Raw genomic sequence first — 12,747 nt, 5'->3', positions numbered from 1 at the left:
TAGTAGAATAAAGTCATGGCATGATCTAGTTTTGAGTTTTGCTTTATGATCTCTCTATGTAATCAAGTCCGTGAGCTATATATATAATAAAGTTTAGTATTGAGTCAAGGGCTTGATTATTTTGCCATGATCTTGGGTGAATAAATGAAAAGAAAGAAGAAAAAGAATAAAAAGAAACAAAGAGTTCATATTGATCTTATTGAGAGTAATGACTTCACATAGAAAGAGTGTGATGATTAAAAGTTGTTGGGAGTTGGCAAACATAGCTTTGGTCATCGTTGCAATTAATAGGAAGTAATAAGGAAAGAGAGGTTTCACATATAGATATATTATCATTGACAATTTTATGATTGGGAGCACTCATTAAAATATAACATGCTAAAGAGTTGATGTTGGACAAGGAAGACAACGTGATGAGTTATGTTTTCTTATATCTGAGATAAAGTATGTTGTCATGGATCCTCTAACATGTTGAGCTTGCCTTTCCCCCTCATGCTAGCCAAATTCTCAGCACCAAGTAGAGATACTACTTGTGCTTCCAAAAACCCTTAAACTAGTTTTGCCATGAGAGTCCACCATATCTACCTATGGATTGAGTAAGATCCTTCAAGTAAGTTGTCATCGGTGCAAAGCAATAAAAATTGCTCTAAACATGTATGATTGATTGGTGTGGGAGAAATAAGCTTTATACGATCTTGTGATGTGGAAGTAATAAAAGCGACGGACTGCATAATAAAGGTTCATATCACAAGGGGCAATATAAAGTGACGTTTTTTCGCATTGAGATTTTGTGCATCCAACCATAAAAGCGCATGGCAACCTCTGCTTCCCTCTGCGAAGGGCCTATCTTTTATTATTTTCCTCTACCTTATGCAAGAGTCACGGTGATCTTCACCTTTCCTTTTTCATTTTATCCTTTGGCAAGCCCAGCATGTTGGAAAGAACATGATATATATATATATATATATATATATATATAATTGGATGTAGGGGAGCATGAATTATTATTGTTGACATTACCCTTGAGGTAAAAGGTTGTGGGGCAAAACTATAAGCCCCTATCTTTCTATGTGTCCGATTAAAACTCCGTAACCACAAGTATTGCGTGAGTGTTAGCAATTATGAAGGACTAAATGATAGTTGAGTATGTGGATTTGATTTTAAGCTCTGACATAGACTCTTTCCGATGTTATGATAAATTGCAATTGCTTCAATGACTGAGGTTATAGTTTGTTGGTGCTCAATAAGGTTTCTGATTCATACTTTTGCATTGTGAAAAGATCATCACTTGAACATAAGTAATCATATGACAAAATCTATATGTGTTGCTGTTATGAGAACAATCATGATGCCTTCATGTCCGTATTTTATTTTTATCGACGCCTCTACCTCTAAACATGAGGACATATTTATTGTTATCGGCTTTTCGCTTGAGGACAAGCGAGGTCTAAGCTTGGGGGAGTTGATACGTCCATTTTGCATCATGCTTTTATATCGATATTTATCGCATTATGGGCTGTTATTTCACGTTATGTTACAATACTTATGGCTATTCTCTTTTATTTTACAAGGTTTACGTGAAGAGGGAGAATGCCGGCAGCTGGAATTCTGGGCTAGAAAAGGAGCAAATATTGGAGACCTATTCTGCGCAACTCCAAAAGTCCTGAAACTCCATGGAATATCTTAAAATAAATAAAGAAAAATCGTCGCCAAAGATGAAGGCCAGGGGGCCCACACCCTGCTCACGAGGGTGGGCCCCCCCCTAGGGCGCGCCCCCCTACCTCGTGGGCCCCCTGGTGGCTCTTCGACGCCCATCTTCTCCTATATGAAGTCTTTCGTCAAGAAAAAAAGAGGAAGCAACCTTTCGGGACGAGACTCCGCCGCCACGAGGCGGAACCAATCTAGGGCTCTGGCAGAGCTGTTCTGCCGGGGACACTTCCCTCCGGGAGGGGGAAATCATCGCCATCGTCATCACCAACGCTCCTCTCATCGGGAGAGGGCAATCTCCATCAACATCTTCACCAGCACCATCTCATCTCCAAACCCTAGTTCATCTCTTGTATCCAATTCTTGTCTCCAAGTCCGGGATTGGCGCTAGTAGGTTGCTAGTAGTGTTGATTACTCCTTGTAGTTGATGCTAATTGGTTTATTTGGTGGAAGATCATATGTTCAGATCCTTTATGCATATTATTACCCCTTTGATTATGAACATGAATATGCTTTGTGAGTAGTTATGTTTGTTCCTGAGGACAAGCGAGAAGTCTTGCTATTAGTAGTCATGTGAATTTGGTATTCGTTCGATATTTTGATGTGATGTATGTTGTCTAGCCTCTAGTGGTGTTATGTGAACGTCGACTACATAACACTTCACCATTATTTGGGCCTAGAGGAAGGCACTGGGAAGTAATAATTAGATGATGGGTTGCTAGAGTGACAGAAGCTTAAACCCTAGTTTATGCGTTGCTTCGTAAGGGGCTGATTTGGATCCATATGTTTCATGCTATGGTTAGGTTTACCTTAATACTTTTGTTGTAGTTGCGGATGCTTGCAATAGAGGTTAATCATAAGTGGGATGCTTGTTCAAGTAAGAACAGCACCCAAGCACCGGTCCACCTACATATCAAATTATCAAAGTACCGAACGTGAATCATATGAACGTGATGAAAACTAGCTTGACGATATTCCCATGTGTCCTCGGGAGCGCTTTTCCTATTATAAGAGTTTGTCCAGGCTTGTCCTTTGCTACAAAAAGGATTGGGCCACCTTGCTGCACTTTATTTACTCTTGTTACTTGTTGCTCGTTACAATTTATCTTATCACAAAACTATCTGTTACCACTTATTTCAGTACTTGCAGAGAATACCTTGCTGAAAACCGCTTATCATTTCCTTCTGCTCCTCGTTGGGTTCGACACTCTTACTTATCGAAAGGACTACGATAGATCCCCTATACTTGTGGGTCATCAATATGGGACAAGGCATAAACGCTCCCCCCGAGATGGGTTAGGAAAGTTCTTCGCTTGCTCCCCGACATTATAGGTGGCTAGTCCGGCTCGGACGGGGACCATGTATGCAGGTGGAAGAAACCCTTGGGTTTGCAACTCTACTAAACGGCTATGGGGGACTGAACACTTTTTCCAATCACCCGGCGTAGAGCTACGGGAGCAAGAGGAGGAGCTGCGGTGACCGGCCATGATGGAATGGTTTTCCGGACGCGCTCTGTTGAATGCTTGCTTGGGGGAAGATGGTGAGATTTGGATCTGAGGATCCCCGTCTCTTCAAATAGACGGTTCGCTTACAGGATCAGGGTGGCAAATGTAAAAATGCCCCGGCTCCTCGTATTCGCTCGACGCGTGGAGATAGCCATTATTGAAGCACAAAAGCCGAGGAGTACAACAATAATGGGAAGTCGGACACTGTTTGCTACGACAAGTACTCTGGATTCGGAGATGGAACCCGCCTTGCAATGTCGAAGACAATCTGCACGCCGGACTCATCGTCATTGAAGCCTGGTTCAGGGGCTACTAAGGGAGTCCTGGATTAGGGGGTATCCGGATAGCCGGACTATATACTTTGGCCGGTCTGTTGGACTATGAAGATACAAGATTGAAGACTTCGTCCCATGTCCGGATGGGACTCTCCTTTGCGTGGAAGGCAAGCTTGGCGATTCGGATGTTAGATCTCCTTCTCTGTAACCGACTCTGTGTAACCCTAGCCCCCTCCGGTGTCTATATAAACCGGAGGGTTTAGTCCGTAGGACAACAACAATCATAATCATAGGCTAGCTCCTAGGGTTTAGCCTCTACGATCTCGTGGTAGATCAACTCTTTTAATACTCATATCATCAAGATCAATCAAGCAGGAAGTAGGGTATTACCTCCATCGAGAGGGCCCGAACCTGGGTAAACATCATGTCCCCAGTCTCCTGTTACCCTTAGCCTTAGACGCACAGTTCGGGACCCCCTACCCGAGATCCGCCGGTTTTGACACCGACACCCCCTCCTTCCTTCCCTTCTTTCTTCCCCTTCCTTCTCGCCTACTCCTACTAGGAAAGGAGGAGTCCTACTCCCGGTGGGAGTAGGACTCCCCCCTTGGCGCGCCCTCCTCCTTGGCCGGCCGCCTCCCCCTAGCTCCTTTATATACGGGGGCAGGGGGGCACCCCAAGACACACAAGTTGATCTATTGCTCTATTCTAGCCGTGTGCGGTGCCCCCCTCCACCATTGTTCTCGTAGCGGTGCCCCCCTCCTTTTTGAAAATACTACGTTCCCAACAGAAAGGGCATTTTACATTCTTGTACACAACTATGATGATGTCAGTGTAGTTTCTGTGGAACTCATAATTCCTATTCTGACTTATATGAAATGTCTGAAGTGCTCTCCTAAACTGGTACACATTAAGGAAACAAAGTTTTTTACAAAACTGTTCCTCTGGGTTCTCTCTCTCTCCTCATTGTACCAGTTCCTTGGCAAAGATCTCACTGATCTACTCTTCCTTCCATTGGGCAGAACAAAAGGTGGTTCCTCTGCTCTATCATCATATCCTGCTTCAAATCACATGGATCTTTCTCCTCATCTGATGATGGTATCCAAACATCCTCAAATCTTTGCTCCAAGCTAGAGCGTGACCTACTGGTTGGCCCTTTTCTAGCTTTCTTCTTGTTTTTAGGCTCCTCTTGCTGCTCCACCTGCTCTTCTTCCTCTTCCTCAACATGCCCCTCTTCCTCATCTGTCTCATACACTTCATCCACATCAGTGTCTCCATCAAATGAAGGAGTGGATCCTCTCTCTGCTTCCTCGTCTCATTAAGCCTCTTAAGAAAATTCTCATCTACATCCAGATCAGAATCATCTTCAGTTAAAAGAACTGGTAGTCTTTGCTTAATCTTTTTAACATGCTCAGCTGACTTCTTGTGTTTCCTAAATTTTGTAATCTTTGTTCTCCTCTTCACCTCCATTAATGTCTCCAATTCATCATGATCTACCACATTTCCTTCATCAATACCATGGTTTGTGCTCTGTTGTGTGGAGTAGAAATGTAGTGGCTCTGGCTGCCTCTGTTTATTGCATTTTGATGGTTATCTGAAGAGAACACCAGAAGGATTGACTTCATAAATAGGTTTCTCTCCTAATTGACTCAAAGGAACCTGCTCCTCATACACAAATCCTGAATTCAAATCTGAAGGTCTTGGATCAGTGGCCCTAATCACGGTCAAGTTCACTAGCTTCTGATCTTTATTAGCAATATGGTCAAGCATTTCATCGACCTTGTCATCATCACAAATTTCATCCAATCCTGTAATCCCCACACCAGGCTCCCTCACAAAATACATGTAATCATTCAGCCCATATCCCTCTATCTCTATTAGAGCTACCAAATTACAGTATGTTATGTCTGAAAGGGAAATTGATCTCTCCAAGTTGTCTCTGTCATGGAAGTGCATTCTAACTTCCCAAACCTCATCCTCCAAACTAGACACAAAGAAAGTACAACAAATTTCATTAACAGAGCACGAAATTACTATAACAGAGCACTACATTTTACACTTCATAATCAACATTGCAAAATTAATATAATAGAGCTACTGCCATTTTCACTGCATAATTACTATAACAGAGCTACAACATTTTACACTTCATAATTACTCTAATTTACACTGCATATTTGCCTACAAATGAACTGTAATTAACATCAACACCAATTCAACTTAACAACACATACATCTAGTTCTTCTGCTAGCCAGCTAGGTTTAACAGTGCAAACAAATCAACTTAACAGCACATACCAAACCCTAGAATCAACACCAATTCGAAGAAGACTAACCCTAACCCTAGAATCGATCTATAGGTCATCAATGGTAAGAAACTGAGAGGGGAAACTTACCAAACGCCGCCGAATGATGAGGAAAACCAGTGGCTTTCCATCGGATTGTCCTTCACGGCCCTGGCCCAAGATCTAGCCGCCGAAAATTTGAGCGAGTGCTCGGGGCCGGGGCTGCAACTGGGGCTGCTCGTATCCAAAGGGCCACTGGGGTTTGAGCTCCCGCAGAGATCTGCCTCCGGTGGCCTATCATCTCCGACGCCGGCAAACCCGCCGCCGCTAGCCGTCGCCATGTATGAGAGGAGAGAGTGCGGGGAGGAAAAGAGATGGAGAGGACCGGACCGGATGGGACGGGATTCGGGGGGGTGACCCGAGCGGCTCGAACCGGTGCGGGGCACGGCGTCTAACGCCGTCTGACGGCTCAGACGGAGCAACAGTGCAGACACGTCGACAAAAACTAGGCCCATGTCATATTCTGACTTAAAACGACCCAATCGATCGACTAGTGTTTTTTGCAAAAAATAAATAAAAAATTAGTGCTTTTAAGCACAATTACGTAGACTTGTGGTTCCTGCAAACCAAGCCTTCAATGTCGTGGTTTTTTGCAATTCACTCGTCGTAGGCAGCTACTCTGCTTTCCTCTAGCTACGCTTTGCACTTTTTTATTTTAAATTTGGCATGGTATTTCTATGTGGATTACTTCTTACTAAGTGTAACTAATCTTATGTTTCTCTCTTTGGATCCACATATGCCCTACAATACCAACATAATACTTGGTTCTAAGAGCAACTCCAAAGGGCCGACCCATTTCGTCCGCTTGCATCCGTTTGGGTCGGCACGTACAAAAGTGGTAGCCCAACGCGCCGACTCAAACCCAAATCACCTCCGCTTCGCGTCCGCACCGACGCATTTGCGCCCCAAATGCGCCGGCACGGATGCCGAACGGACGCCACGCGAGCCTTCTCGCTATCCGTCGCGTCCCCACCTGGCAGCCGTCCAACTACCCGCTGCCCACACGGTCAGCTTAATTTATGACCACGGGCACACGCGTCAGCAACGGCGGTCGTCCTTTTTAAGCCGACCGTGCAGCGGGGTTGTCCTCATCCAAACTCGCCGTCCACATCGAGCAGGCTTTGCTCCCCCGTCGCCGGCAAACCCTAGCCACCACCACCACAGAGAGATGTGGCTCTTCTCCGGCGCCAGCAGCACCAAGGCCAAAGGCAAGGCCCCTGCCTCCGCCGGCGTCGGCGCCTCGCCGACAGAGGCAGCGCATGAACGTGCCAGTGCACCAGGCGGAGTGGCACTGGCAGCACCGCGTGCCTCTCCCGTACCCCGACGCCACCCTGCCGCACGACTGGCATCTGGATCCGGATAGGATCCCAGTGCCGGCGGCGCCGCGGTCGGCTAGGGCCCACGCGGAGGAGATGCGGCGCCGGCGGGCGCTGCTGACGCCGGAGCAACGTCGCGAGGCCGCCTACGCCGCCGACTCGCCCAACTAGGAGCGCTGGTTCGCCTTCGAGCACGAGGAGGCGAGGCGACGTGGCGTCCGCGAGGTCGACCGCACCGTGCCACCGCCCCTGCTCATCGTCCGCGAGGAGGACCAGGCGGCCCTTGCGGCCGTTTACCGGGAGAGCGAGGAGGACGAGCGGCGCAGGGCGGAGGCGACGGAGGAAGAGGAGGCTCGGTACGAGGCGGCAATGGCGCAGGCCATTGCCCTCTTCGCGGCGGGCAACTGCGTGCTGCCACCGGTGGCCTCGCCGTCCCATCCCCGACGCCGCGTCAAGCCCGAGCCGGAGCCGTCCCCCATGGAGCACTACTCCTCGATAGGAGTAGTGCGCGAGTGGGTCCGCGCGCCGCCGGTCTGGGTGAGGGCAACGCCGGCGCAGGAGGCGGCGTACCTCGAGCACTGGCGCCAGATCCGGGTGGCCGAGGAGTGCCGCGATGGCGAGTACCTCGAGATGCTCGAGCGCGACCTCAAGAAGGAGCAGCGCGAGGCCGAGGAGGAGGCGCGCCAGGCCGCGGCTGCATAGGCGGCCACACAGCCCCCGCACCGGCACAGCCCGCGCCCGGCATGAACGCGCTCTGGAACACGGTGTTCCCCTGGGCCGGTCCGGCGCTGACGCTCATCGACCTTACGGACCCCGAGGACGACGACAACGACGCCGCCTAAGGCAGCGCGCCGCCTCGTAGTTTAGGTTGTTTTTATTTTTCTTTAAATGCAAATGTGGATGCGTGGACTCTCGCCGGCCTTCGTGGCCGGCTTTAATGTTTAATTAATGTTGTTGTTTTTTAAATATGCATGCGTTCTTTTTTTTCTAGCGCCATCAAAATGGGTCGAGCCAGCGTTGGGCGCACGCTCCGACCCAAACACGGAAGCGGACATCCGTGTCCGCCTGACCGACCCAAACGGACAAAAAGCAGACAAAATCGTTGTCCGTTTGGGTTGGCCCGTTGGAGTTGCCCTAATTGGCTTTTTCGGCCTTTGACACAATGAGTCATCTAAGTATGAGCATTTTAAATGCATGTGAAAAAATAATCAAACGATTAGAACTAGGAAGGGGTGCGCCAGTCACCGTCAGCTGCACAGCCTCTGCATCATAGAGCCGACAGCCAACCGTGTTTCCCTCGCCACCACGGACCGTATCTGAGCCGTCGCTCACCACATCTTGTTATATGATCGTGCTCACCGCATCTTGTTCCGCCGGTTCCGGCTGGGTGTGCTAGAACATAGCCGGCGTGACCAAGGGAGAAGCGCCGTGTGTTTGGATGTTGTCGTACCTAGCTTCAATCGCCGGTGCTTTAGGCGGTTGCACAAGACAAGCAGAAACGAATCGTCTGAATTGATGAGGTAACCAGATAAAATCGGGTAGGATAAAAAAGACATGTATCAACAACGTGCCTTTTAATCCGTAACTGAACAAAGCTAACAGGTCTAGGTGGTCGCAACGAAGTAGCAGGGAAGTAGCAGGGACTGTTACGTGCACTGCGATCAATGGCTGATTGGCTGGTCTAACAACGTTAAGATCAGAACTCTTCCAAAAAGCAGACATCGCGGAGGAGCAACCAAACATCAGCAAGGCAAATAAGGTCCATAGCACCATATATATATGGACATGGCTGCACAGCATCAAAAGATGCAAGAGCATGCACTTTGTTGACATTCCATGACATCAACCACGATATTCCACCTGCCCGTGATATGCAAGAGATGAAAATGGCTTCCTGTGGTGCTGTTGGCCATGGTCGAGGACAGCCGTCGAAGTCATTCACGGTGCAAACGCCTCCTCCTTGGGTACTGGTCAGGAGGGAGGTTGCAATGGCACGCGAGACATTGAGAGGGCATCCTTCGGAAGTCGTCTGGATCCATCCAACAGGCATAAACAACATGAGTAAGTTGTATTATAACATATATAAATAAAATAAAATCATGTTATTTAATGCATGCAGTGCTTTCATCAAGAGAGGAAAGCTGAACATAAACAATTCCAGCAAAATTGTTGGAAACATTTTTACAAATTTATTGCAGTGCAGCCTATGAATTCTGAAACTCAAGCACCCAACAAACATTTCCAAACAATCAACTAGTTAAAGCAAACAAGCACGGCTCCCAAAAGTCGCCTGTTAATACAAAATACAGAGGGGCCAAAATATCGACGACAAACCAGGGAATACTCAAAGAGTGCAATATATCACACAACACCAGGTCACTCACGCCAAGAAACCAAGATTCCCATCATCAGCCACCCCATATAATCTCTTCACAAGTTCAATTTTAAAAACATCAGCTAGTATGCCTACTCATTGACCACAGCTAGGTTTTGCCCTCAACTTTACTACACTCGCTAATTTGCAATTGCGAGGTTGTATTCTCCAATTCAAGATATATTTTTCCCTTTTGGGAGAAACGCTAACACAAAACTTACAAGTTGAATGAAATTCTGGGAGGCCTAAAAGATGTTTCTTTAGCTCATGCAACGGTTTCACTTGTTAACAGGGTAGCAACTTTAATATGGTCGCTGAATTACAAATAATGATTAATTAATTATCCATTTCAGTTCCGTTAAATACAAAACCTCACATAGACATGCAAGAACATGAAACTAAACCCACATTTGCTTCCCTATACAGCAAGAAAGGCAGCATGGTGACCCAAGTCTTTCACACATTTTTTCTTAAATCATGATATCAAATGTTAATTTTCAATAATTTCTAACATTTTAGAGTTAAATATCTTGAGTCAACAAGAACTAGGATAAAAGAACCATATTATAAGCGTTCACTATGTTTTTACCTAATTGAGTTGAAGTTGAAGATGACAAGGGCTGCCCAGTTTGTGTCAAACTGGATGGCTGGAGTGTGGTTGGCGGTTGATACTTGCTAGAGTCATCCCCATTCGACGTGTTTTGCTGGGTTTGCTGTAGAAGGGTTTACATACATCTTATTGAAGGAGATGGCAAAATGGACACATCTATAATAGCAGCAAGATGATTACAGCAAGCCTACCATATATTTTGGAACAGTATTGCCCAGCGCACCGCTGTGAGCAGATACTGCTGCAACTTCATCATCACGTGGCCTTAAGCAAAATAAGAGGCAAAATGTCAGGTGCATGGGGCAAAATAAGTTGAGAACTGGGGGAAATACAATGAGTTTGCATGGAAGTTAATAGAATAGAAAACAGAGCAAAACAGAAAACATGCCTTGGACTTGGAGTGGCATTCAGATATTCGGAGAATGCGCAGGAAATAGGATTGAAAGCAGTGGATCTCCCACCACAATATGGTTCAATGACTTCCCGCCCCCCTACAATTTGAACAACGCCAAGCGGATAGGGATCGAAAGAAATGGATCTGCCGCAACAATATTGTTCGATGACTTCCAGCTTCCTCTTTCCAATATCAACACCAACAAGCAATGTGTCTTCATCCTGAGACTCCACCTTAGACACGAGGTAGACAGTATTACCACCGTAAACACTCAAGGTCGGGAACCCTGCAGTCTTCAGGTTTCCCAATGTCCATTTCATAGATGATGCGTCAGCTTAGAGGATTCAGGTGGGCACGGTGATATGTGGTCAACATGGGCAGTGCGACTCTTCTGCCATAAGTGCCAATAAATGCTCCTAAACATTGACCGTATCTTCCAGCCAGCCGGTGCATGAAAAGGTTTGTCTTCTGTATCCATACCATCATTGCTGAGGAGCTCCGCATCAGAGATGGTATCTGCAACGTCAAAAACATGGGTCGTCTTCGAAGTCCTCTTTCTGACAACGGTGAACCATCTGACACACTGTTCGATCTCCACGAAGTTGATGAAACCATCAGGGAAGCCAATGACGTCCCGCACTTGCCGTGCTGGACTTTCCCGGTGCAGGTCGAAATCAGCCTTGGGCAGCGGGAGGAATCGGAGAACAGGATCCTTCTGGAGCACATCACACACAACGATGCCGCGCCAGAGATCGACCCATCCAACAGTGTTTGCTCCGAGAAAGATCACCTTGTCGGTTTGGCTTGGCAGGTCCCGTGACAGGACATCAGAGGGCGCCTGCAGCTGTAGGTGTTTTGTGCTCCACTCTTTCGTCTCCGATGAGAAGATATGCAGGTTGTAGTGCCCAAGGTCCCCACCCGGGGAAAGATCAGCGACCAAGAAATTGTCGCCCTCGCGTGGCACGACTGCCGAGAGCCACTGGTGCTTGTATGCTGGAGAAGGAGGGACCCTTTGGATGATGCTCTTGCCGCCGGAGAAGGCCTTGTAGACAAAGTACTCGAGGGCGGTTCTGATGGGGAAGCAGAGGAGGGCGAGGTAATAGGTGGAGGAGACGACGCGGGGCTCCGTGGTGCAAAGCTCTTGTATGCTGACTCCGGTAAAGTGGACGCAGAAGTAAGAGACGGCAGGCGGGTCAGCGAGGCAGAAGGTCACCTTGAATTCGTGGCCCGCGCTCGTCGTGCCCTTCACGGTGGTGGCGTTGTCGCGGTTGGCGAAGTAGGCTGTGCTGTCGAGGAGAACCCAGAAGGGGTAGCGGGAGGGGTTGGCGCCGGCGGGATCGGCGGCAGGGGGGTCGAAGGAGCCGGACATCATCAAAGATCCCGCCATGGCTGGCTGGATCCAAGAAGGATTTGGGAACTAGGGTTACCTGGGGTGTGGTGGGAGGGGGGCGGCGGCGAGGATTTGGGAATTAGGGTTACCAGGATGGCAAGCGATTTCCTTTTGTAGAGACAGCGGCGTGCGGGGAGTCTGGATTCGATTTGTCTTCCTTCCTGGGCCTGGGCCTGCGCCGTAGCAGCCAGCTTCACGTAATTTTTACCAAAATTTTTGGAATATTTCCTCGAGTAGAGATTGAAAGTGTTTACAAAAGATCACATTGTAATTCTTAGTCAAATAAGTTACTTTGTATTTTCTTGAATATTAGGTCCAGATCGGTGTACCTTTAATTGTTATGAGTATTAATAAACTTACAGGTATTTGTCAAAAAAGAACTCTACTATTGATAGTTACTCGTTTCTCAAAAACCCCTAAAAAAACTCGTTTCTCAAAACAAAATACTATTGATACTTAAAAAAGCTCTACTATTATTAAAACCCCTAAAAAATTCTACTATTAACAAGGAGTCAGTCATCTAACTCAAGCTTTGATTTTTAGATTACAAAATAATCAGTCTAGAATTTTTTTCCTTCTGTAAAAGTTTAGCCCAGCTCTATTTTTTTTAAGAATACCAAGTCAAGGCTTACTTTGTTTTCTTCGCCAGCTGGGTTGCATATCTTTGAACAAGAAGAGTAATGGTTTTGAGTCTTGAATAAACTTTTGGTCTTAAGGTTGGCACGCCCAGCAAATGGACTATAAATCCTAAACAATACAACCTCTTTAACAAAATTATATGACTCTTTTGGTTCATTTATACTCCTTTCGTTCCAAAATAGATGACTCAACTTAG

General features: G+C 47.0%; 1 protein-coding gene across 1 annotated transcript; it reads right to left on the bottom strand.

The window, feature by feature from the left end:
• Positions 1-8,872: 8,872 nt before the first annotated feature.
• LOC123180292 (uncharacterized) lies at positions 8,873-11,967 on the bottom strand (the record flags this gene model as incomplete). The annotated part of the gene is given in 4 exon segments (XM_044592288.1): positions 8,873-9,173; positions 10,108-10,231; positions 10,320-10,392; positions 10,517-11,967. A coding segment is annotated over 1 exon segment (1,071 nt). The 3' UTR covers positions 8,873-9,173; positions 10,108-10,231; positions 10,320-10,392; positions 10,517-10,838.
• Positions 11,968-12,747: the final 780 nt, after the last annotated feature.

The sequence above is a fragment of the Triticum aestivum genome, chromosome 1D (genome assembly GCF_018294505.1).
Source record: "Triticum aestivum cultivar Chinese Spring chromosome 1D, IWGSC CS RefSeq v2.1, whole genome shotgun sequence".
Taxonomy (NCBI): domain Eukaryota; kingdom Viridiplantae; phylum Streptophyta; class Magnoliopsida; order Poales; family Poaceae; genus Triticum; species Triticum aestivum.
Note: the sequence above shows the minus strand (reverse complement) of the source record. Positions and strands in the feature narration are given on the sequence as shown.